Source organism: Chanos chanos, chromosome 15 (genome assembly GCF_902362185.1).
Source record: "Chanos chanos chromosome 15, fChaCha1.1, whole genome shotgun sequence".
In the NCBI taxonomy this organism is placed as follows: Eukaryota; Metazoa; Chordata; class Actinopteri; order Gonorynchiformes; family Chanidae; genus Chanos; species Chanos chanos.
The window spans coordinates 3,601,920-3,628,524 of NC_044509.1; the positions used below are offsets into that span (position 1 = coordinate 3,601,920).

Below are 26,605 nucleotides of genomic sequence, written 5' to 3' on the forward strand. Positions count from 1 at the left end.
ATATCTCAGTCTACTGTAATAGATACTAGTGCATTCTTTCTTCTGAATGTGCTCCAGCCTCTCGGACTGTCTTTTCCTCTTCTTCCTCCTCCTCCTCCTCTTCCTCTTCCCCCAGCTCCTGTAGTGAAGAGGTACTGGTGCTGGACTAAGACTCGTCCCGTCTTGAGCTGGGTCGTAGCTGCGGGTGGAGGAAATGTGGGAGATGACGGGCGTCTGGACTGAGGAAGAGGAGGAGGAGCCTGTGAGGGTGTGGTCGGCCATCTTGAAAGTGGCCCGAAGACCCGTCTTGCACCTGACTCAGGTACTTGGGGAGGAGGAGCTCACTGAGGTGAGAGGGACAGAGAGAGAAAGAGAGAGAAAGAGAAGGGGGGGGGGGCGAGAAAGAGACAGAGCATGAGGAAAAAAACAAAAAAACACTGACTTACAACTTACAATAATGACTAATCTTTTCTTTGTGTCCTTCTCTACCAAAGTTACTCAATATACTGAATGTTTTAAAAGCAGTAAGCATCATATAGAGACCTTGTAATGGACTTTATAATGGCTTTCTTTGTCCGGTCATGTAAGATTAACAGCCAAGCGAGAAAAAAAGAATCACAAGGAAATAGGGCACTGAGGAGCACTGGGAAATGACCCGTCCTTTAAAAAGACCAAATATAGGTTTTGTTCCAGGTTTGCTCGTGACTCGTTCTGTCAAAACACAACACTTTCTGCTGACTTTCCACTAATGCTGATGTAACTATAACCCGGGGGGGTATACACTGTTGCTCAACGACTCCATAAATGTCATCATGTTTGTAATCATCACTGTCTCTGTCTGTAAATTTCTTTAAAAGATACTGAGGTTAGAGAGAGAGAGAGAGAGAGAGAGAGAGAGAGCTGGGAGTAAGAGAAATTTGTTTATTAAACATGACAACTTTCATCTAGCGCTAAGAAGCGTGAGCATACGATAACAATTTCTCCATTCTTTGTTCTTTTTGTGCTTTTTCTTTAAATGACAGATTAAGAAAAAAAAAAAAAAAAGAAGAAGAAGAAGAGAGAGAACTGAAAACAGTCGTGACACGGGTCGGACCTAAGCGCCAAGCCGAAAAATCGCATCAATTTTTTAACATCGGTTAAACCTCCAAAACCCAATTCGAAACCTGCAAATCCATCACCGCACCCCTCCTCCTCCTCCTCCTCCTCCTCCCAACACCTCCTCCCCCCACACCCCACTCCTCCTGTCCTTCAAGCCATTTTATCTCCAAAATCGCGATGTAGCCGTGAGATAACACAGGCCCCTCGACTGGAGTTTTTCCTTCGCTGTCTGCGTCTGCTGGAACAGAGGAGTCCTGGACACACACCTGTTTTGAGGGGGCTGATGGTTGGTTGAGTGAGTAAGTGAGTAAGCTAGTGGGTGAGTGGGGGGGCTAAACAGCGGCTGGTTCTGGTTATCGGAACAAAGAGAGAGAGAGAGAGAGAGAGAGCGGGAGAGCAAGAAACACGTATCGGCACACGTAACGCAGACGCGGTTCCTCCTGCCAGCGCCCCTCTCTCCACGCGTTCATTCCTGAGTGAGTGCCAACACATTGCCTCACTTCTGCAGGCCCGGCCAGACCAGACGCTGTTTATTTGTGCTGGACGCAGACGGCCAACAGAGGCCCAGAGTGCGGGGGGTGGGGGGTTGCAGATGGGGGTGGGTGGGTGGTGGGGTGTGGAAGTCCAGGCTTTACATTGACAGGTAAACTGCAACGCTGCTGGAGGTTGGAACAAACCGACAAACCAACCATGAAACAAAAAAAGAAGTAAACCAGGTAACATCTCTCTCTCTCTCCCTCTCTTTTTTAAAATCAAAGAAATTGGGAGATTTCAGCTCGTTCTTCTTGTCTGCTTCACCAGGCCCTTACTGGAAACTTCATGGCAGCAGGGAAAATCAGGGAGGACAGTGGAAGAACTTAACCCCCTTCCCTTTCAACAGAACCAGGATTAGCTTCCCTCTGCCTGCCACGACCTGCGGGATGTTTCTGTTCTGATTAAAGGTATTAGCCAATTCTTTTAAAAGACGCGTTTTTTACATTATTTGCATCTTGGTGGTTATTTATATACTGACAGAGCTCCTCGGAGAGGGTCCTCTGAACAATGGACGTATGGCAGATCGTGCCATTCATCCTACTTTGTTCTATTATCCTCAAGTTTCCTAAAGTCGTCAGCTGATATTGCATTTAAAAGAAATCTGGTTTGCATGTTCTGTTCACCACAGTTTATGTTCAGACTGCTGGCCTGTAAACTGTAAAGTTGCTCTCAGTAAAAAAAAAAAAAAAAAAATTGGCGTATTTTGGTTATTCGAAAAGTCCACGTGAGCATACGTCGACTAGGGTCCTGCTCAGCGCTTAATGACAGTTATTCCTACTTGACAACAAACCGTATTGACGCCTGACGCTGCCAAACATCCAGAGGTTTTCTGAGACGAATAGTCTGGAGGCAACATAGAAATATTTTCAATGGAACTAGTGACCTGATCATATCCTTCAAATAGTTCTTCTAATTGCCTGTAGATTTCCACCTGTTTCCATAACGGCGAGCTAAAATATTTCACGATGCCTCGGTGGAAAAATCTCTGACAATAGCTCCAATCTTTCCACTGGGGAAATACGTATGTACACAGAGCCTAATGCTCTTGCTCTGGTTTCTCTGGAGCTTGTTCACACTGATATGAAGGCAGTGCTCATGTGTGTGCATGTACGGAAACGGAAACAGATCAACCTACCACCACGGGGCGAATATGAACAACGGACTTATCAAAGTGACGTATGCAGTATGCACGTGTCCACAGGACAACGGAACAAACCGCAGAAAACATTACAAAAGACAATGCTCGCTATGACAACAAGTCATTAGGCGGAGCGAACAACACACCCCTCTTTTAAAATATACTAGAGGACAAAAGGCTCCTCTTAATCATCTAGGTGTGATTAAGAGTTGGATGGCGGGGTCTTCTCTGTCGGTTTCCGAGGATTTCTTCAAAAGATTCTGAGAATAAACAACCAACTCCAAAAGAAAGAAAAGAAAAGAAAAGAAAAGAAAAGAAAAGAAAAGAAAAGAAAAGAAAAGACTATATGATCCATAATATGATTTTAGTTTACTGTGCTCTCTGAACAAATCACCACTGTAGAGCGGACTTTTGGAAAGAGGGCCTTAGAAGTGATCTATTCCTATCTTTATCAAAGTGATAGATGAACTTCTACCAAATATCATCCAAATACAAACCACATTCTGCCAAAAAATACTTGAAAGACTTTAAATCTAAGGGGCAGTTGATTTTTTTTTCCTCCCAAAATATCTTTTTTTTTTTTTTTTTCATTTTCAGAGTTTTTTTTTCCCCCCGCAGTTATATGGGTGTTCAGGATGAAGATGAAAGTAATTCCACGCAGTATTAAAACAACGCGTCTCACCATATTAAGCAGACATGTGACCCTTGACCTCTGACGATATCAGCCAATGACGTGCGCCTCAATCTTTAGAAAGGGAGAGGACTGCTGTGCTACAGTCATGCCGTTTTCGGCTTATTGTCCAATTCACAAAAAACAGAACGTCTGACATTTCCAGCGTTACGTCTGGGACCCCCTGGAGCTACCCTCCTCTTCTGGTCCAGGTGTAGTTCGCGAGCTCTGACTCCTCATGGCTGTGACTCATCAGGCGCGTGGTTAAACGGCCTCAGACTCGGTAAACGCGGCAGTGTGTGGTTTGCCCTCACAGGCCTGGGGAGACGCCCTCGCGTGGCGCTTATGTAGAGTGAGGGAGATGAAAGTTTTTAGCGTTACAGATCTAGCGCTGGAACCTGTGCTCACCTTCATGTTTGAGTCGGTGCATCTTGAGGGAGTAGGCCCGCGTGAACTTCTTCCCACAGCGGTCACACTGGAAGGGCTTTATACCTGTGCAATGAAAATGAAAGAGAGAGTGAATGCATGAAAGAAAGAAAGAAAGAAAGAAAGAAAGAGAGAGAGAGAGAGAGAGAGAGAGAGAGAGAAAGACAGAGGGGTCAAAGGTCAGAAATGGGTAGGTTAAAAAGTCTGTGCGTGTGTGCGTATGTGTTTCTATCATGCCACACGGGGCCTGTGCCCAAGTTTACAAAACAGAAACATATTGTTTTCATTGTGAGATACTCATGAAACATTAAAACAATATCAAACCAGCCAGAAACAAATACCATTAAGACACAGTGACAAAAAAGACACCCCTGTAAACTAGTGCAATACCCTGTCAGACGTTTACGTTAGTGAGATATGACAATGTGCTCACGCAACACTGTTAACATGCAGCAACTGTTAACAATGCTCGTCTGTAACACATGATGTCATCAAGGTGAAATGACATGAATGTACTGTGCTAAAGTGATTGTTTACACTGAATACAGTTCAACTGGGGCCTTCTCGTAAAAAGTACACTGGGTGAAAAAATCCCAAACAGCCTGTGTATGTTTTCAAAGAGACACCATAAACATTTCCTTATATGGATGTCTGACAAGACAATGTATCCTTTCATAACGTAGAACTCAGCGGTACAGCTTCACATAAGTTTTGGGGTGAATGAAGAACAGATTCGAATGAGTACCCGTGTGTGTGTGTGTATATATATATATGTACATATACATACATACACACACACACACACATATATATATAGAGAGAGAGAGAGAGAGAGAGATTAGATATAGACTGATATATGTATGTGTGTGTTTTTATACATTTGTGTTCATATATATGCGTTATCTGTTCATGTATATATGTTTATATATATATACACACACATGTGTGTGGTGTGTGTGTGTGTATGTAATGGTCTATAATGGCAGGATTAGAGGGATAAACTGAGTGCAGTGGTGTGACACAGGGTCTGATTATGTGTGACCAGGGCTTCCTCACCGGAGTGGATGAGCATGTGCTGTTTGAGGTTCTGTATTCGGGTGAAGCGGACCCCGCAGGTGGGGCACTGAAAGGGTCGTTCAGGTCCGCTGAGGCCCGTTCGCGTGGAGGGGCTGATGTACAGGTGGTAGGGGTAATGTACATTGTCCAGTCTGAGGACAGAGAAAGGGACGTGTTACCAAGGCAACCATACGTTCTCTCACAGTAGCTAATGCACACATACAGAGACCTGTTACTGTAATAACAGCAAATATTATAATTGTTTATCTTCATCTTTATTTAACAATGTATCCTTAATGAGACTACATAGTATCTGTGAATCGAGGTTGAACAAGAAGAAAAAAATAAAAAACAATCCAGCACATTTTTTTCGATAATAAAAAGGTTCCCGCTAATAACGGAGGTACATATGTCAATGCAATCACGCGACGAGTCAAGGTTTTATGAGATTCAGAAGATCTGGTACCATTTCGTGAGTAGAGTCGCGCGGTTATTGGTCTGACTGTACGTCAACCGTCGTCTGACTCTCGGGTAAAAACACGCTCACGACTTCTCGCCGAGCTTACTGAGACTAAGGAGTTTATGAACCGTCTGTTGGGTCATTTCTCCGACTCGTTATCTAGCACGGGTCCGTTCTCTTCTCTCCGTGGTCTTTCGCTCGAGCGAGCCCAGAAGCGTTTTTAAGGCTTGCACATAACAGCTCCAGTCAGGCATATCATACTGCCATATAACAGCACAACTCTTCTCCCAAGACACACAGCTGTGTCTTTTTCTCCTCCTTTGTTTTGCATTGTGACACTTCGCTTCTCTTCCAGTATTCCGACGAGAAAGTCAGGAAACCCAGAACTTTCCACAGCTCCCTGCCAACTAGCTTCTGGCCCCTTGGCAACAAAGCTACACGCTAATAGCCACGACAATATCGCATAAGCTTCCACTCCTTATAAACGAGTATAAGTGAAGAAAGATGGAGAGGGGAAGGATGAAAAATGACGTCCTTCCTCAGAGGGGCCTTTTGGTTCAATCGTAAAAGTGAGACGTCGTAAAACAACACTCTGTAAAAACAATGCAGTGGAGAGCAGACCCTACCTATCCTCCTCTTCCATTGGGCCAGTAGTGTTCGGAGTACCCTGGACAGAATGAAGGCCCTCGGTCAGGCCCTCGTCCATGGAACCTGTGGATGAGAACAACAGCTCAAGAAAAAGGGGTGCTATTCCGTTCCAAAACCAATTTAAAGATGTCTGTGGCCTGTGAGAGAAACAACACTGAAGCTCCACTTGATTTGAGTGAATATAACAGACAAAAAAAAAAAACTGAGAACTTTTAAAACAGACACCAAGTCACCATCAGTTGAGAGTTGGCATGAACATTTCTTATTTCTTCTTGCGCTTATGGATGAATGTCGGGGGGGGGGGGGGGGGGGGGGGATCAGATTTATTGCGCTGAGGAGATAGAGATGAGATCAGCTGGAATAATGCTGAATGAGCAATCTGAGTATATGTGCGTGAGAGAGGGTGGGCAGTAGGGGATAAAAAAAAAATGTCTGTTTTCGGTTGATTTTCTGACAGATGAAGAGGATGACTGAGATAAAAGAGAATCCAAGGTTGGGGCCCTAGCCAATTTCAGAATCTGAAGTGAAAATGAAAAAATACTGTAAATGGAGAGGGCTAAAATGAGAGCGATTAGACGCTAAAGGCCAAAACCCACTGGGGGTGTGTGACAGCTCCAGTGTGTCAGTGCTGTGTTCCTGTTCTTTTCAATGGTGTTACACTCACTGGTCGCATGGATATGCAAACAAGTGTCAGTGAGGGACAGCTCAAACCACAGTTGCAATTTTTTTTCCAACTCTTCTATATACAAAAGGGTTGATTTTTCAGTCCACTCAACATGTATTTGAATACTCTCAACAATTTGGTGTGATTGTTACTGTTGGGATCTGCCAGACCTTAGCTGGCTATGACTTAGCAACTATTACTTCTAGTAAACAAAGTCAACGACCATTAGCTCGTTTTCAAAAGGTTAAACTCACGTCACGTTAGGAAACGCCCCATTTTGCTGTTGTTAAAAGGTAGTTGTTTATATGGTTGTGTTAAGTGTTTGGGACATAAACTGATGGGAAATAAACAACCTTGTTTAGGTTGTGTTGCATTAACTCGAAGTAGAAGTTTGAAAAACAACCACAAGGACGCGAAATGTTAAATTCATTATGTTAAAATTTTAAAAATGGATGAGGCGCAGCTGATACTGGAGGTAGAGAAATAGCCTACAGAGGAATATGTGATCCCCAGTCAAAATGTTATAAGGATATTGGGAAGGGAGACATGGTGTGAAGAATAAGGGCTGATATTTATGTTCACGTTAGTAGCATTATCTTCTTAGCATGACGTTTGCATTATAAATCTGCTGTTTAATAACTAACACTAAAACATTAAGGTAAAAGAAATTGGATAAATAGTTAGACAGCCTCCACAGAACTTGGATTCTCCTGCCATGTGAAAGTCTGTGAGGACCAACTGTGCTCTGGTCTTTCACTCTGTTTCAAAACCGCAAACAAGCACTCTCTCTGGAAGATCAGGAGGAGAGAAACCAACAGACACTCGAAGCAAAACTGCAACATGAATCTGTTCCAACCATCTGACAGTAGCCTGTTCAAATCGTTGGAAACGTTAATTGTGAAGCGAGGGACTGGACTTGTGACTAGGTTGGGGATTTCTTAACACACATGCAGAGGCTGCGGTTTAAAAGACCCACCTATAGAAGAGGACTGGGGACTAATGAGTAGTTCCTCCTGAGCGTGTTCACTGCCGGGTACCGTCTGCTGGTCACTCAAGGAACTCTGGGATGCGCTGACCGGCTGAGATGCCTCCTCGTGGACCTCCTCGTCACTGAGCCTCTCCACTTTCACCTGCACGTCCTCCTCTTCCTCCACCCCTGCCGCTCCTCCTACACCCAGACCCCGTGGCCTCTCGCAGGAGAGGTACTCCACCAGTGCTCGCCCGCTAGGGTCTGCACCAGGAGGCCCCGAGGGCTCCAGGAGACCCTCCTGAAGTTTGGATTTCTCGGGTGCGAAACGACGGTCCAAGCCGAATGGATACGTCCAGGAGAAAGTGAGGGAAGGCTCCAGGGCGTGAGCGGAGCTTTCCGGAAAGGACGAAGACGAAGGGGACGGGTTGGGGACTTGTGGGGAGGAAGAGGACGCGGGCTGCGGGCTGGCGAACCCTTTCCGCTTCCGCCGCGACTCCCGGCAAACGGTGAGGGGACGCTGCTCCGCCACGCTGCACTCGGACGAGACCGGAGAAGGCGACAAAGCATCCAGGGGGGCCAGGGGGGGCCCCTCGGGAGCCTCCTGAGGCCTGTGCAGTCCAGATGCTGGAGCAGCGTTGCTGGATCCTGACGAGCCTGAAGAAGAGTTCCAGAGGATGCTGGACTTCATAAACTCCGAACAGGTGTTGGCCACAGCGAACATCTGCATGTAGCTGGCAGCAGCCAGAACATCGATGATGTTCTCCGTGTTGATGGACAACGTGGACGTGTAGGCGTACTCCAGCAGAGGAGCGAAACCGGCCACGGTCACGTGCTGAAGGTCTAGCACCGATTTGTCCGCCTCTCCTCCGGCACCATCCTCTTCCTCGCTCAGCTTGCCCGAGAGCTTGGCCCGCAGGAAGTCACTGCAGCAGGCCAGGACGACCTTGTGGGCAGAGAACAGCTGGCCCTGGACCCGAATGGTGACGTCGCAGAAATGGCCCTCATTGCGTAGAGCGTTCAGTTTGTCCAGAAGTTCTTGACTGTGGCTTGGTGAACTGTGGATGAAGGTCTTCACACCCATGTTGAAGTTCAGCAGAGTGTGGTACAGGTTTCCTAAATGAGGTGAGAAGGTGAAGTTAACATAGAAACAATAGGCTTAGTACTCTGAAGTTAAAACGTTTAAAAATGAAGGAGAGGGGACTTTGTGCTTATCCTGTTAGAATGTAAATGGCAAAACTACCACATACTTCACATTATTTGCCTTCTTTCCAGCTTTCAACAATGAGGAAGATACCATCACTCTTCACGCATCTAGTGACTGTTAGTTCTATAAAATCAAGAAATTCAACTTGCCTCAGCAATGGTTATATTTACAGTTAAAAAAAGGGGCTTTAAACGTAAGCACTGTAAGTGGTTACTCAGAATAAGTGATGAGGCTATATTGCAAAACATTTTATAACACTAAGTAAACTGTTTTCCTCTACTGCTGATTTAGCAAAGGCCTGCGACAGCCAGAGAGTCTCAGCTTTCGCCTTAAGTTTCTTTCCATTCCAATGATCCCTCTGACTCAAATGGAATTTGTGTGACACTAACACAGAACACACCGACACAAGAGTGTGACTAAACCTTCAGGAACGCTCAGCGTTGATTCTGTAATTCTCTCAAGCCCAAACAAACTCTCTCGACGAACATCTGCCTGAAATCTGCATTGTATTGCGTTGCATGGATTCAGATGACAAGTTGCGAGGGACAGACAGCAGATACGTCTAAATCCCGGAGTACTGAACACAAAACCGGGCCTCTTTAAGGTTACACACAGAATTGTATAAGGCCCACAGTCCCTGACCCATGCAATTTAAAAGTTTACAATTAAAGTATCTTTCACATATCTGAAGTGAAATCGCCTACAACGGAGAGATTCGCCAAATACTTCGGAAAATAATATTTCTGAATTCGCAGAAGGGCACTCTGCATTCCTTCGTGGCAGAATCTTTACAAGACTTTTGGGACAAATGGGAGGAACATACAGTAGAGAAGTCCAGGCCTTTTATTTCTGCTGTTTCCCAGATTTCATGCTGAAGTAGCAGGAGGACATCGCTGGCTCTCCATAGCATTTATTTAAACAAACACTGAAATGACTTTGGCTCTCCAGATCATCCTCTACATTAATCAGCAGTTGTCAGTGATGCCATTAGAACGGTTTCCAAGAACACAGTGTATCCCTCTACCGAACTGCATAAATTAACGGGGGCAACAGGTTTGTAAGGGCTACAAAACTCTCTAAAACACCGAAGTCCACATCCAAATATTTTGCTAAGTGGACAGCGGATTTTTTAAGAAGAATTAATGACAGTGTCTGGGCAAGTCCTAACTGTCAAATCTACAAATTCAGAAGCCAAATCTCAAATATCAGATACACAAAGGACACATCTGTTACACAAATACACACTTAATGTCTAAGACATCCAAACAGCAGTCACTGGATTGTAACAACTGCGCCAATTGCCCCAAATGGTCTAATTCAAGTCTAAGAGCTCTGGGTAGAAGAAATGTTAATTTAATTTGCAATGTAACTGAAAAGACAAGCTCCAACTGAAATATGTTCGACTGCTTGACAAATACTACACAACTGCCTGGAAAAAAAACAACGGAGCTTACCTCAGTATTGTCTCTCGGTAGAAAGTGGGAGGGGCGTGGCTCCCCACGAGTTGCTTATGTTTACAGTGTGTTTGGCGCGCTGGCTCAGAACACTTTTAACTGCCAGTTGTGACCAAATAGTACAATTAATTTCAAGGCTATCTTTACGACGTAAATTATTGGTCTGTAAAGTCTCATGCTTACGACAAACGAAGACATGGCCTATAGCAAAACATCCAACACAGTGCCGCACTTTGAGAGGTACTGTTAGCCAAGGTTTGCTGGCTAATTCATGCCTACAGTATCTAACGTTATTTTTAAAAACACAGTTGACATGTAAGCATAGAGAGCTGCGTGATGAATCGACCGTAATATAATAAGTTGAACAGGAAAACTGTACATTAGAACGGTGGGTGCCGAAACCGCAATTCTGGCAGACATTCGTGTAGCTAATACAAACGTCAGCTAGTGTTTGGAACTTCACTGTAACGGCCTACAGAGTGGTGTTTCAATAGATATGAGAGAAACGTAACCCGATTTGAACGAGCTCAGGCGTGATTACGCCACTGTCTGGTTTACTTACCAATAGAAACAGAAAGAGAAACAATCCAGAGAATAGTTGAAAAACGAAGTGGGCATGGGGCTAACGACGTTAGCACGAGTTATCGAGCTATGCTAGCTGGGCACTAAGATGCTTGTACACGAGCCGTCTTCCTTCTCCGAAAACATAATCATACCCAGGTACTCTGTGACAACTGGTGTTCTGTTTTGTGGGCAAAACACTAAACTACTCAGCAGGCTGTGACATACGTAATGTGATAACTGTCGCCTTCCCTGGCATCTGTTCCTTTTTGCAAGCTTGCTAGCCACCTCCTGATGTTTATGTTTTCTGTCCCAGGATGCACCTCGCTTTGCGCTCCAACATGATGCATGCACGAAAAAGTGCGCGTTCTAGCGATGCGGTCAGAAGTTCGTACAATGACGAACGCATTCCTTTATTGTCACGACTGTAAAACGGATCTGCCGTTGTAGTGAGACTGTGATAAATATTAACGCTGAACGACGATACACTTCTTTACCCAGTAAGCTTTATGGAATAACTAAGTAGTGATTAAACATAGGAAAAATTCCTAGGACTTGCCACCTGCTATTTCACATTATGCTCTTTACATAGCAAACTATCAGTGTCTTACAGTAAGTACAAAAATGGCCGTACCCCAGATATGTCAGTTATAAATGAAAATGTCAGTCTGTTCCTCTCATAACACTGATCCTCAGGGCCACATTCTGTCAGATGTTGCAATCACGAGCTTGCAGTTTGACACCGTGTTTCATGTGACAGGTGTACAAAAAAAATTGGGCAAAAAATTACTTAGTAAAATTTGGTGCGCTAAGCTAATGATTTACCAACCATAACATCTAGAATCATGCGTTTATTGTTCCCTCAGTCACTTGGAAACAGGAGTGCAAGGTCTATCCCTTACAGTTATGGTGATGTGATATGATCGCTCACAACTGGAACTTCATGGAATTGGAATAGACACCAACACAAATTATTGGGCGACACCAAAATCAGTCGAGACACAACTTTAATTAAGTATTTCAGATGATTTCAGTTCATAACAATTCTGGAGGACAGACAGCAGCATCAAGAAATAATGTGACAAATAGATGTTTTGAAGGTAGAAAATAAAAAATAAATAGCTTTAAAAGGAAGCTATAACAATAGCATTGTACAGACCTTCATTGAAGGGATAGAATGCCTCAGTTTCAGATCTACAGCATTTCACCACTTTTCTTTCCCTTAATCAAATGGAATGCTAATCTTTAGTTTGAGATCCTGTCTTTGAATGCTGAGCGGGTGAGGTGGGACGGGGGTGGGAGGTGATCTTTTTATCTGATGCCTCTTTTTTTTTTTTTTTTTGTCTCCACTGACTTTTTTTTTGCATCTAATCTGCCTTCTTCTTCTTCTTCTTCTTCTTCTTCTTCTTCTTCTTCTCACACACACAACGTGCAATGACTCTGAATGATAGTCTGTTCTACAGTCAGAGGAGCCATTTTTACCTCTGTCTTCCACTAGTCCGTGTTAGGATGCTAAATGCATTTAGAGAGATTCCAACTCTGTTCTCGCAACAAAACAGGAGTGTGATGCAACAGATCGATCATCTTCGCTACCATCTCCAGGGCGACCTCTAAGAACAACGATGAGCTTAATAACTGAATGTGAGAGGTTTAGAAATGATGTATACAGTGTTAATGAAAGCTGAAAAGGCATGGAAAAACACGTATAAATTATTAACAGTTGAAGCATTTTACGTATTACCTATTTTACCGTTAGTCATCTTACTGTCGGGACGAACATTCCATGTCCAGTATCTGCCACTGATTAATGAAATTGTTTCACATTACGAGATAATTTTCGTCTCCCTCATATGTTCTTCGTTGTATGTTCCTAGAACAGACTTGGAGGAGGCCAAATGGCAGCGCAGCTGTTACTTAACAATGTGTTTTTGAAACAGCAGCAGAGGGGGGAAAATCAGATTTTAACGTTTGACTTCTCAGGGACTGTGTTTTCACCACTCTAGCGCATGAACTAAGTATGACTCGTTGAACTGACACAATCACAGTCAAACAAATCGTCTAGGTGTTGATGTTTTGAAATAAAATACCTTCAGTTCATTAAATAGCTCTCTTCATGGTGTGTAAGGTGTATGAGGTATTGACACACATAGTTAACTGTGTGTTTCAATACTAATAGTCTGCTTAGATTCCACCATATATTCCAGTGTTGTGAAATATGAAAAAAAAAAATCTGAAAGATAGCAATGTACTGAGTACAAACCGGCAAATAAATTAAAAGAAAATATATGAAATCAGTCAGTTCGTATAAGCATGCAATAAGAATGTCTGTGATTGAGATATCTCTCACGAATTGTTTTTTTGCTATTTTCATCATCCACAGGCATACTGGAGTGGAATAGGAGAAGTTCACTGTTATTCATTCATTCTGGCTCTGTTTACAACCTAATCAAGGGCACCAGGCAGTTTGAAGTGGAGATATTTGACCAGTCTTTGAACAGTGATTCAGCAGGATTTGATCCAAGATTTTGTTCCTTTTGTTGAAAAGGAGCAACAGACAGAACCATTTTAGACAGAACCTTCTACTAAAGATACTTTAGTGAAAAAGTGTTAAAATGCTCATACTGTTTGAGGTAGATCTCTATGGGGTGAAAAACAAACTTCAATAGTAGTTATGCAAATACAAGGCGACACTGAAGAAAATGAACAACAAATATGACTTAAGTTAATCTGTGATACAGGTAAACACATCTATGCCCAGACCAAATGCCCTGGTTATGCTCGATAAGTGATCTCTCCACTTGCTTTCTACTCCTGAGCCCCCCCCCCCGCCCCCACACATGTCTCTGAAGCATGATCAGAGTGGTAGTGATGTTGTGTTAGTAGCGAAAAAACGCTGACTACATTTGACTATGAACCTCACCCTACCACTACCTTCTCCGTCTCTAGCACAGGACGCCATCTCAGCGTCTCTAGCACAGGATGCCCTTTCAGAGGACTCAGCAGTCCTGGTAAAAACACTCTCCTGAAACATCCTCTGGTCTCTTGTCTGGGTTACACCTTTCGGGCTCCACGATCTTGCCGGTGTAGTCCATGCAGAGCACGCTACGATGTCGCTGTCCAGGGCCGCAAGTCCGCGAACAGGCAGACCAGGGGCCCATCTGCCACACGGGGCACGGCAGGTCCCCGCAGGGCCGGATGTCGGCTGGCCGCAGGTCTGGGTCGCAGAAGTAGGACAAGGATCCTGCCCCATCCTGACATTCCACGGTTCTTCGGGACCAGCCAGAGCCACAGGTCTTGGAGCACTCAGACCACTCTCCCAGGACCCAGTCGGCGCCCCCTAGAGGCAGGATGATGTGGGGCGACAGCCGGCTCTCTGAGCTGGGCCTGTTAAAGGGGACATCATGGGGCAGGTAGAAGGTATACTTAACTTTAGGGGGTGACATGTCCCCAATGGTGGACAGAAGCTGGACAGTGATAGGCTGTCGGAGCTGATGGAAGCTCAGGAGTCGTTCCAGGGTGGTCGAGGAGCCGCTGTAGCGGAGGACAGCACCGGGCACGGGAATGTCCTGTTCTGCTGTCGACACGGAATAGTTCCCGTTGAGGATGTAGCTTCCATCTTCGGCCTTCACTGCCAAGTAGTTGCCGTCGTGTTTGATGCCACGGTTACTGCGCTGTTTAATGTCGATGTTGGTGGCCCCAGCTGGGATAGTTACAACGTCATTGTAGCCAAACCTGTGGAAATGCAGTGGGATGATTTTCCATGTGCAAAAGCCACATGACACTAGATGCTAATATAGCCTTCATGAAGATTTGGTAAATAGTATGTACATGCATAATCAGTACACAGCACACAATCACTACACCAAATAAGAATAGTAAAATTAGCATTTTTGGTCCAATATTGCTGTTTTGAATAGAACTGGTTTCTCTCGTGGCAAACTTCATGAGCTGCTATCTAACCAGCTAGAATACTATGCTCTACCAACCGAGCTATTCAGACTCTAAGTTAAAAGTGATTAGACACAAAGCCTTAGTGTTGTTTTTCACTTTCTCTGAAGGTGTTGGAGGGCACTGAATGGTATTGATCTACTGGTGTTACTCACGTAGCTTTGTTCAGTGCTCCTGTGATCTTCCTGCAGCTTGTTCCATCCCCTCCACAGATACCACACTTATCCAGCCTCAGACTGGAGCCAATCACCTGGTCACAGCCCGCTTTGATGCACTGGCCCTGGACACAGATGGATGTGGTATCTGGCCCACATGTGGTACCATCCACAACCTATGCAACCAAAGCAAATATAAAGAAATATATTTATGCCCACTTGAACCGGAGTGTGCCATACACTGGAATTTTTGATGGGGGAAAGGGTGAAACCTCACCACAAAGGCTTTTGGGATAAAATGTCAATTAAGGTTACCACACGTAGTCAGAAAAATAACAAGTCCAATTTAAAACCAAAATACTTGGAGGGTTATGTTACGCTAGCTATATTTTAAATGTAACCGATACTTGTTATTTTCACCGAGGAGGACTGGTAGAGCTTAAGACAGTAGTCCAACTGTAGGGGTTAGGAGAGCTCAGATTACACATTTTACAACAAGGAAACTATTCCATGCACGAGAGAGTAGTGGGAGCGTGCTGATATCAGCAATGCCACAGCAGGCTCCAAAAGGAACGCAAAATGGATCCAACAGTCCGAAAAGCTTTTTCACACAGTCAACGCCGATTGGGCGAAGGACGTGAATTTACGTTTAAAGCTACTGCTGTTACTCAGACCAAATCAAATACGCGGCCCTCGTACATAAACACAAAGGAAATGGTTCTCCATGGATATATACCTTCGCTTCAAAGACTTTGAACTCGTTGCTGCCCTTGGCTCTACAGAACAGTTTGCAGCGGTCTCGGGGTGACACCCCGGCATATTTGGGGATCCACTGCTTCACGTTCCCGTGCATGTCCAGGTAACGGTCACTGTTATATTTCTCACATTGTTCTTCTCTGAAGCTCTTCCCTGCAAGGAAAAGCAAAAACATTCACCAACTGACCTTTGGTAGAGATGGATGCTCTGTGAATTTAAAACACGTCAAAGCTGATACTGGGTTCAACTGTGAAAACTTGGTGCACTGATAACGTGCCTTATGGACTCTATATGTACATAGGAAAAACACGAGCAATGTATTTATAAATGGTTACCATGGTCTTCCGGGCAGGCCTGAATGTTGCAGGACTGGTATTTGACCCTCTGCCCTACACAGTAGGAGCCTCCGTGCTTTGGCACCGGATTAGTACACTCTCTGTGCGAGAATTCGACTCCACCCCCGCAGGTCCTGGAGCAAGGTCCCCAGGGACCCCACTCACCCCAGTCCCCATCAATGGGCACCTGAGAACACAAAGAGGGTGATTAGGCACAGAGACAGTCTCTGCAGCATCAGAAAGACGCCGAAGACTGTTATTAACTAAGTCATATAAACCTGAACATCTGACCTTCTACCCTTGCGCATATTTCAGCTACATCTGTAAAAGATGAGCTATAAAGTCAAGTAAGCCTCTAAGTCATGCGTTTGGTTTGGGCTGTTTCTACTCTGTCAGGGGCAGATTCATTCTGCAAAACTGACAGGAAGCATGAAGAAAGACCAAAAGTGACTTGGACATGCGGTACTTGTTACAACTCACTTTTTTACAGACTCAAACATCAACCCCCCGAAAAACACCATTCGACACACGGGGTTTTGTGTCGACTTCATAATAAATGCTAATTTTGAGGTCGTTACAAATGAAAGACCACTTCTCTCGCCGTTTTTATGTACGTTTCTCTCAGTGGTATGTATACTGTGGCTGTTGGCTCTTGTTTATTGGCATGTCATGACCTCTGATCTAGCGCGTGTGTAAAGGCCTCCCAGACGTCGCCTCCCTCTATGCATGGACCTCACGGCATGCAAAAATACCACATTTCATTTCTGCATTTTTTTTTTTTTTTTTTTTTACGAGTTGGCTGCAAGATGTCTTCTCACAGCCAGGCCAGCTGGGATCATGAACAGGGGGGCTTTTAACAGAGCAGCTCCAAACATAAGCTTACTTTTTTAAAGGGCTTTACAGAATAGAGTATGGCTTCTTTTTTAAATGACTGCTCCAAAAATAATCTGGCTTTTTAAAAGCCCTGTCCAAATGAACTCTCTCGAGCGGTAAGAGTCAGTCTGGCATTTAGAAGTGGGGTTTAAAGCAGATTGATTATTTTAAGCTGCGATGCCTGTGAGGCTCCAGACTGGGCTCCACCACCAGGAGTAACATTTTTATTTTTAAAGGTGAGGAAACTGACAATCGGCCTGAGTTAGACAGCTTCACCAGAACAATGCGGTTAAAAGAACGTGGCAGAGCAACCCAACAGTTATCTTAAGAGTGGAAATGAAGTGAATAAAGTCAAATGAAATTTGGAGAGGTAATGGAAGCAAGTGAGAGGAACTGCAAGAGAGGGAGAGTGAGAGTAACACAGAGGGAGAGAGAGATTAAGACCAATCAGACCAATTTTCCGGGAGAGAAGAAAAGAGAAGAGACACAAAGTACGAGAAAGCAGAGTCAGCAGGACATAAAAGGGGTTGTAGAATCATAAAAACAGTCCTTGAAAAACAAAACGATAGCACGGATCATAAATCTACACGGAGGCATTTTTTTTTTTTTTTTTTTTTTTTTTTATGGACGTTTTTCTCGCTTAAAATGTGTGAGTCCTGACAGGTAGATGACAAGATAAATCACTCTCGGGGATGACTCAGTCACACTCCACTCCACGCGTACCTCCTCTTTTCTCTCCTCCTCCGGAATGCTCGGAACACACATGCCTTCCCGGCAGCTCTTCCCCGCCCCGCAGGGCGTGCCGTCCGCCCAGGGCAGGCTTCCGTTTCGGGTGGTGCACTGTACCTGCCCCTCCTCCTGGCACCAGAGCTGAGCGCAGGCCTGGTCCTCTGGGACGTTGGGGCAGCGGGTAAACTCCTCCCCAAACGCCTGCTGGCACTGTCGGTCAAGGCTGTATGTGAAGCCTGGAGGATCCATAGGTAACGGAATGGTCTGCTCTGGTTTGTCCAGCAGACAATCACCTGTGGGTTGGCAGAAGAAGAGCGAAAGAAGTGAGAAAGAAGAAAGAGAGAGAGAGAGAGAGACACGGAGAGAAAGAGCGCGTTTTAGCGCTACAGGTATGTAAAATGTGAATCTGTACATTTCACTCAACACACGCCCAGTCTGACTCAGCTGAACAGGCTGCGTTGAGTGCACCATCTCCACTCAGTTACGTTGTTTAGCTGGGCGGCACTGACATCTTACCACCGACAGCCGTTCTATTCACGTTGACAAAGCACCCAAGTGGGTTTAAGGTACCTGAGTGGCATTATTTCACATGATCCTGAAACAGGTGTGCACATTTTTAGCTTGAGGGAATGTCTTTCATTGCAGATGGGTCCCTGCACACTTACTTCCCCTCCAGGTGACAACTGGAATGTAGTTTCATATACAGGATGTTTTTGTAAATTCATATAAACCTAGTTATTTCAACAGTCCAACAATGGAACCTACCAATTAGCATTAATATAAACCGTGTTCTCTTCATGGCAAATACATTAACACATTAATATAAACTGTGTTCTCTTCATGGAAAATACATTAATATAAACTGTGTTCTCTTCATGGCAAATACATGGCGATTTTAACATACAGCTATCGTTTGGTTTGTTCGTTTGATGAGAGCATAAATGAGTAAGTTGTCCTATTCCGCTCTCGAAGTACACTAAAAAAGTTTAAGGAATTCAGTGTCAGTATTCAGCCGGCAAGACTGTGGTACCAGTGAAATAAATCAGTAAAGTACATTTAAGAACAACAAAACAGCAAAAGAAAAGAACCTTTCATGAGCAACTATCTTGTCAGTTGTCCGTCTATGCCAGTTGGCAAGCGTTTAGTCAGAACCAGCGCCCCTCTTCCAAATGGAGTTATTTTCCATTACATGTTGTACACTGCATGTATGCTTTCATGATTTCTGACATAGCTGCCCGGGCACATGAAGTATATTTTCCATTTGTGTCACTGACACAACTGAAATGTGGACATTCAGTTGTTTGACTTTTTTTTTTTTTTTTACAGTTTGATGTTTGATCTGTTACTTATTCAAATGCTGATATTAAGGCTTATTATGATGTACAGCCCAAAGCAACTGGACATTACACTGAAAATGAATAGGAAATATGTAGACTCCCTTTAACAGCTGTTTTTTAGTGAGTTATTTCCATTAGTTTGTCTCGATCCTGCAGTGTGCTTCAAACATTCATTGGCCACATGTTAGTGTGGTGACTGACATGAGCAGAGAACTGCTGAGTCCTCTTTAAATCATCAGCGAGAAACAAACACACACACACACACACACACACACACCTGGAGTCACATCAGTTCACAATGTACCTGTGGGACCGCAGTGGGACCAGTACAGACAACATATGCCTGGCTACGCTCTCACGTTCTCTCTGTTCTCTCTCTCTCTCTCTCCCTGAGAGAAAACAGTTGTTAATGCTGGAATGCATGAGTCACTAGAAGATGAGTCAGAGGAACGGCCGAGGAGAGCGCAGACTGAAATATCGACTCCGATAAATCAACAACTGGAGAAAAATATGTCTGCTATTTTGCAACGCAGATGTTTGTTTCACTGTCATTTTTCCTTTCCTCTCCCCGTCTTTTTCTGTCATGGACTGACTCAAGGGTTCAGTGTACCCCCACGTGAAAGAGAGGGCTTATTAATGACTGGGGGTGGAGAGAGTAAGTTTTTGTGAGGAGGTATGTGAGAGCTTTAGCCATTTCCTCCATGTGTTTTTCACCTGAGCGACTGCTTATGCTACGCCCTGGCCCTGGCAAGACTGGGCCAATGAGACACTGCTCCTGTGAGGGAGAGAGGGCTTACTCTGCAAAGGTTGTTAGTTTTGACACTCTCAGCAAAATTACACAGTGCGGTTTCCAGGACCTGTTATTAGTGGTTGGGGAGCGAGTTAAGGCAGAAGAGGTACTATAAAAAATGTAAAAAAAAAAAAAAAAAACCGATGAAAACACGAGGGGGTGAACGAAAGAAAATAAACTTGTGACAGACCGGTCCCCACATTATAGAGAGATTTCTTACCACACCTTAAGACCAAAATTACACAGCGCGTCTTCTGTGGCAGCTTTCCATTAACTGTATAATACCAGACTGCCGATTTAAGACAAATGTCTAGAAAATGTATTTGAAAAGTTATTACTTTTTGGTTTGGATCTTAAGGGAAATATGCTTGGTTTTCTAGCCAAAACCAAATAAAAACACAAAACCTCATGTTAACCAAGAGAGAAAACCATCTGTCAATAAAAGATACACCCACATTTGACAACTACAAAACGAAATACATGTGATGGAATTGTTTTGTTCAGCGTTCTTTTGGAGCGTTCCAAACAGAATGCTTTCAGCACTTCTGAATTCAGGTCTTTTGGAGTGTTCCAAGCAGAATGCTTTCAGCCGTTCTGAATTCAGATCTTTTTGGAGCGTTCCAAATGGAACGCTTTCAGCGCTTCTAAATTCAGATCTTTTGGAGTGCGGAGAATTTGGGAGGGTGCTGGGGCAGGAATTAGATCTTACCGTGGCCGTTGTCGAAGAATTCTGTGATGTACAGGGCACTGCAGGGCGACCAGGGAAACGTGCGGTTGAAGTGCACGAAGAAAGGTGCCATCATGTGGTGTGAATCCAGATGACCGAACAATTTCTCACAGTTTCTGGAGTCGTCGTGAGGCATGCTGAGAACGTGACCTGGGAGAAGAGAGAGGGAGAGGGTCGAAAAAGAGAGGGAGAGAGAAGAGGGAAAGAGTTAGTGTCTGCATGACTGTAACAACTGTTTCATATTGCAGTGGATCCACATGTTGCTCCATATGACAAGAGGTCTATATATCTTATACTTCTGTTTATTACGTCTGCTCACTGTCAGAGATCATTCCAGAATTCTTCACTTTCCACGAGATATGCAAGTTTATCAGACCCAGAGAGAAAAACTGCGGCTATATCAGTTAAAACCGTTTTTTCATTTTTTTACCAGTCCAGTGAGCTGTGTGTAGACTGCTCTTTCACCTAATTCAAAAGCATATAAGTCTGTGGGTGTCCTGTTCTCTCTGCCTTTTTTTCCCCTTTATTTTGACGGACGAGAATGATGTGAAGTCACGCTGAGAAGGTGATCAAATGTTTTTAAGAACAGTTTTGGAGTGATCCTCGAGATTCGGTTGTAAACGCGGCTCAATTCAGCTGTGCCGTGTCAATGGTGCAAATGTCCCAGTGGAAAATAAACTGAGGTCAGGAGAACTGAAGAGGACTCGACACACACACACATTACTGAAAGACTCCGTCTAAAATTAGGACATCCATTTTGGTTCAGACGCATAGCGGATCTATCAAACACAGACATACGGTCTGGTGTTGTGGTTGTGTATATGTGTGCAGTGTGCGTGACACATACCGAGCTCATGTGCCACCGTGAATGCGGTCTGAAGGCCGTTATCCTCAATCACACTACAGCTTCTTTTTGGGTCACACATTGTACCCACATCCGCGACCCCGAGAGTGTCACAGTTCTGATGGCCGCAAATATCCTGGAGGAGAAAAACGTGAGAGACGCGGAGAGGGCGAGGAATAGAGAGAGGGTCAGAAGGGAAGAGAAATGGGGGACATGGACGGGGGGACGGTATCGAAGAGGAGAAGTAGAAAGACAGGACAGAGTGAGAGAAATGGAAAGAGGAGCCAGAGAAAGAGGAAGAAAGGGGAAAGTAAGGGTTTGAGAGAAGAGAAGGGGACACATTTCAGACACTGATATCCAGACATCACTCCATTCGTTCCAGACAGACGCTTTTTTTCCCACAGTGTACTCTTGCCAGCAAAACATATTTGTCAGTGTTTCCATCGTAAAATCAAGCAAATACATGGCAGACTGTTCAAGAAGAAAAAAAAAAAAAAAAACAGACAAGGAACTTTAACTGTGAGATACCCGGACTGAAAGGACTTAAACGTCTCTCTCTCCCACTCTCTCTCTCTCTCTCTCTCTCTCTCTCTCGTGCATGCACACGCTTTGACCTGGTTGACCTTGACTGGAGAAGATGTCTCATACGCGCCGACTCCCCGAGAAAGAGCGAAACGACCAGTACTCGGGCCTACGCTAACACAAACCACCTGGGGGGAAAGTCCAGCCCAAGGAGTACTCGGACCACCATGGCTTGTGCTGTGTTGCTCTGTGCAGACTGTCTAGCCAAAACTCTTTTCAGAGCACATATTTCATTACCGTCCTGTGCTAACCCTCTGCATTTGGCAACGCTGAAGTTTCAGCGTTGCCGTCTCGAGGGGGAACGGACAGACAGCTCTCTAATGAACAACACAATCATGTTTTTTTGGTTTTCAGATTTGTTTTCTGCTTGGTTTGGTGGGGTTTAAAAATCAAACACATCTAGAGGTTTTGTCCCACTTTTGTGCTGGTTAAAACTCTGCAGGCGTTTTTTTTTTTTTTTTTTCCCTCCAGTTTCCTCTAAATGATGCAGGCCATGTGTTACTTGTCTACTTTCAGTGAATACATGTTGTGACTACAGTAATGTGGATAGTCTCTGTGCAAAACTACACACTCAGCCTCCACTTACTTTACCTCACTGATTATAAGTGCAGTGAAAAAGAGCATCTGCTAAACTATGCTCAGTTTGTATCCCAGACTTACGGAGTTACTATGAATTACAGTATACCAGGTCAAATAATCCTTTTATAGTATGACAGGACTGAACTGAAAGTGTATTGGGTGTACTGTGGCCCCCTCACCTCTCGGGTGAATAGAATAGCAGTGTCATAGTGCTCAGGGTGTCTCTGACTGCCAGGGTTGAAGAGCTGTTGCCAGGCACAGAAGTTACGCAAGGCGACTCCTCCATTACTGGACACCTCAGGCCCGACCTCTTCATCCTCCACCACCAACATCTTCACCACCACCAGACTCACGGCGTTCTTCAGACTGGGGTGGGCGTACACCTGGGCCGCCGTGGCCATCAGAGTCAGCAGGTAGTGCTACGCGCACACACACACATACACAGAAAGAGAGGGAGAGAGAGAGAGAGGCTGTGAGATGTATAGTAAACATGTGAACAAACAGCTCAGATTTTGCAGTGAGACTGAAAGTGAGAAAGGAGTGAAGAGAAGAGGAGCAAAGAGACCACTGCTCTGACACCTCATCGAAAACAGGCAGATAGATCTCATAAAACCACATGAAAGCAAAGGAAGAGAGGCGGAGCTAGAGAGAGAGAGAGAGAGAGAGAGGCAGTAAAGGAGTAGAGAAACACACACGCAGTACCAGTTTCAGGGTGTGTAAATGCTGTTTACATTGGCACTAAATTCATTCTCAGCCCTGCCCCTTGGAACTCTTTATCGGATCATACATCAACTCCCATTATGTTGTCCTGCAATGAACCGTTCTCAGTAAAAACACAAAATTCACATGTGATCAACCATTTAAAGCTCAGAAACCTTATATTGGATTGTGTGTATAAGTGTAACTTTCATGGAAGCGGCTAATTGCATTCCCTTTGATTAGCTGAGGGATGGTTTCATGTCATAATCCAGAGGTTATGCTGTACTAATGTTATCAATTAGTAAATATACTGTTATCAGGGAAAACAGGATAGTTTTATCTCTATGAAAATGCATGGAAAAAATCTGTGTCACTAGTTGACAAAGCAATAAGTAAATGTAACAGTAAAAAATTGTGCATCGACACTGCTGTTGCAACGCGAGTCCAGAGAGCGCACAAGAAATGCAGTGTTAAGGGCATTTATTTTGCAGAAGTCATTGTTGGATGTAGATCAGCCTGACACATTTTATGAAGACGCAACCGTGGCTGTTTCTCAACGTAGTAAAAGACTGTTCTCTTTATCAAATCTGACACCCAGTGCTCTAAGGAGATGCAGGGGTTGAGGGTTGAGGGTTGGGGGGGGGGGGGGGGGTGAGGGATGAGGCGGGGTTAGCCATGACCCAAATCCATAAGCCTGCGGGACTCGAATATTTAAACATTTGTGTTTTTCTTTCCATCAATAAAATGGGTGGAAGCTGCTTGAAAACAAACTGCTCTGGGCTGGCCTTTTCTTCCAGATGGTGCTAACTCAAACTAAAGCCCCTCGTGCCAGCATTTTAATATCGTCCTTCTCTCTCTCTCCTTCTTTCTCTCTCTCTCTCTCTCTCTCTCTCTCTCCCATGTACTCTGAGGAAACTTGTTCGGGTTTCAGTAGGCAATTTTAAAGAGTTTGAGACATCCCCACTTTCCTCAGGACTGGAAAGCTCGTACCCCCAAAGGGTTGTGGCATCTCGAATACAAATAGGTAATTAATCACAGCCCAAGAACTCCATAAACAGGCTTACAGAGCAGCAATTCTCTCTACTCTCACTTAAGCTATTCTCTAAACTATGCATTAATGACAGCTAGCGAGGTGAGATAAAGACACACACCAGGTCTTTGGCTCTTGTGGTGGTGTGAGGGCCCTCATAAATGTTTAATATTGCACTTCATACCCGTTCCAAACTCTTCCAGAATTTTCACTGATGAACATTATCTTCATCCAGTGGGCCTGTGGTAGGACCCAACCCTTTCTACTCATTCAACAGCTGTGGATTTTATTATCCAACGCAGACCTAACCGTTTAAGACATTGCGGCAAGAGGAAAATAGTTATTTTAACGGTAACATCAAATATGAAATACATGCACTTGTAACTGCATCTGTCTGTTTGCTCAAGCGCATTCACAGTATCCGACAGCTGTCACTTTCACTTATAGACAACAACAAAAAGGATTACAAAACTTTGTTAGTAACACATATTTGTGGTCACTACGCCTACTACTTTCAACAGAGTATCAAAAACACGTTGGACTCAATCTAGTTTAGTAAGATAAATTGATATGGATACAGGCAGGGCTATCCTCATGACACGAGCGTTAAAAGTATGTTCATTCTTCTGGCGTGGAGGGATCAAAATGAAACCTGTTTTCTCAATCAGAGCTGTTCACCCATCGGTTACGCAACTACGGTGTGTCACAAACGAAAATTTTGACAGCACTAACAAAAATAGCGGAAATTCTGATAGCAAAAACGCGTTTTATATCTGACCTTTCCTCAGTGTAAAAGTAGCCTATATGCTTATTGGACGGACGTCAACATCTAAAAATAAATAAATAAATAAATAAGCAAGTTCGCGCTCGGATGTGCAGGAGGAGCACAGATTGTTTAAATGTTAGCATATTTACGTTTATATCCCCTGGATGCCAGATTTTTTTTTAAATCGCACAAGTTTACTTTGAGCTAAGGCTTCGCCTCTCGCAGGGTTCAAAGCTCACGTCATAGTTTAAAGAATGCGGGCTGATATTGGACGGTAGTTATGGAGATTACGCAAAAATCTAGTGCTCTGGCTCCGCCGCCCACACGCTTCTCGAAATGTGAAATTAATTGTCTCTTGGAAATTCGATGGGCCTCTCGAAGAGTCTCCACGAAAACGGAAAATATTATTAACTGTGACTCGGTACATGTGACCGTAATTACTTAATTTAATATCGCATTGGATGACGAAACGACATAACAGTGTGCATATGGCATGTAAGAGAAACAAACAAACAAACAAAAAACATTTATAGGCGACATACTATTCAGCTGAAATGCTGTTGAAAGTGTATCTAACTTTTTTCACATGATGCTGCTCTGCCTATGATACTCCAGAGCGTCTAGAAAGATATACGGGTGAATTTCTTAAAGATGAAAAAAGTAAATAAACCATTTGGCAATGAGGCAATGAAGATGACAATGAACTGCACTGAAACTCTAAAGAACAACAGGTAATGTCATTGTCTATACGCACTCTATACGCACTCTTCCCCGACAAATTTACCTTTATCTCATCTCCATAGAAACGTGTCATTGTCGAGTCAGCCACCACCAGCGTCTCAATGTATCTCGCGGCAGAGACGAATCTCTTTTCCCGCTTCCCTTTACTTTCTTCCTCTCTGTGGGTCCCCGAGCTGCCGTCCGACAAGTTCTGACTGCGGTCCTCCACATGATCAAAGGTAGTCTTTGAAGTTTCCTTTGGCTGAGTGAGAACCCTCCTTTGAACGACGTGCACCTGCGAAAAAGATCTGTCGGTCGCCTGGGCGCCACGAGATTTAGGCTGAATAAAGAACTCTTCCCCGTGAGTAACAAATGTCCCATAAATACCATGACAGAGACTAACAGCGACTAACGACTCTTGGTCAGAATTGACGGTTCCCGTGTAAAAACAGCCTCTGAGGTCTTCTCCACTCTCTGTTATCTTGTTAACACCCTTTCGGACATCCTCGTTGCCGGAGCCCTTTAAAAAAGCAGAGAGATGCTTCCCTCGGATGCGCTGAACGCTCAACGTTGGAGAGACGAAACTGTTATCCGGAGCCAAATCTAATGTGAAATCTTGACCAAATGCTTTGAATTTGAAACTTTGCCTTTCTTCGCTCCCTCTCGAAAAACGACCCATGCTTCTGAGTGTAAGCCTCACAGGTATAGTCTCCTCCGACTGGACCACCTCAGAGAATGCAACTCCAGTCAGAGAAAACGTTAAAAACATGACATGCAGATAATGACCCATTTTCTGTCACTTATGTTTGTTCATATATTATGAGCAAAACGTTAAGCAGTGTCAAGCTTTTGAAAACAGTCACAAACAGGGAA

At 44.2% G+C, this 26,605-nt stretch overlaps 2 protein-coding genes across 2 annotated transcripts; both read right to left on the minus strand.

The window, feature by feature from the left end:
• On the minus strand, positions 1–8,724 carry zbtb44 (zinc finger and BTB domain containing 44). Its single transcript, XM_030792913.1, has 5 exons — positions 7,650–8,724; positions 5,988–6,072; positions 4,902–5,053; positions 3,828–3,911; positions 1–323 (listed from the first exon to the last, which is right to left on the minus strand). The coding sequence occupies exons 1-5, from the start codon at positions 8,722–8,724 to the stop codon at positions 298–300; spliced, it is 1,422 nt and encodes a 473-aa protein (XP_030648773.1). The 3' UTR covers positions 1–297.
• Positions 8,725–13,858: 5,134 nt separating this feature from the next.
• Positions 13,859–26,522, minus strand: adamts8a (ADAM metallopeptidase with thrombospondin type 1 motif, 8a). The gene is made up of 9 exons (XM_030792935.1): positions 25,797–26,522; positions 22,697–22,936; positions 21,360–21,492; positions 20,495–20,662; positions 17,653–17,951; positions 16,057–16,243; positions 15,702–15,874; positions 14,966–15,141; positions 13,859–14,594 (listed from the first exon to the last, which is right to left on the minus strand). The coding sequence occupies exons 1-9, from the start codon at positions 26,520–26,522 to the stop codon at positions 13,859–13,861; spliced, it is 2,838 nt and encodes a 945-aa protein (XP_030648795.1).
• Positions 26,523–26,605: the final 83 nt, after the last annotated feature.

Coding starts and splice junctions, on each gene's coding strand:
- zbtb44 (XM_030792913.1), bottom strand. CDS start 8,724: ATGGGTGTGAAGACCTTCATCCACAGTTCACCAAGCCACAGTCAAGAA. Junction 6,073..7,649: donor TCCCCAGTCCTCTTCTATAG/GTGGGTCTTTTA, acceptor TCTCATCCACAG/GTTCCATGGACGAGGGCCTG. Junction 3,912..4,901: donor GCACATGCTCATCCACTCCG/GTGAGGAAGCCC, acceptor TTCATTGCACAG/GTATAAAGCCCTTCCAGTGT.
- adamts8a (XM_030792935.1), bottom strand. CDS start 26,522: ATGGGTCATTATCTGCATGTCATGTTTTTAACGTTTTCTCTGACTGGA. Junction 20,663..21,359: donor CACGGTGGCACATGAGCTCG/GTATGTGTCACG, acceptor CTCTTCTCCCAG/GTCACGTTCTCAGCATGCCT. Junction 16,244..17,652: donor AGGAGGAGAGAAAAGAGGAG/GTACGCGTGGAG, acceptor TTGTGTTCTCAG/GTGCCCATTGATGGGGACTG.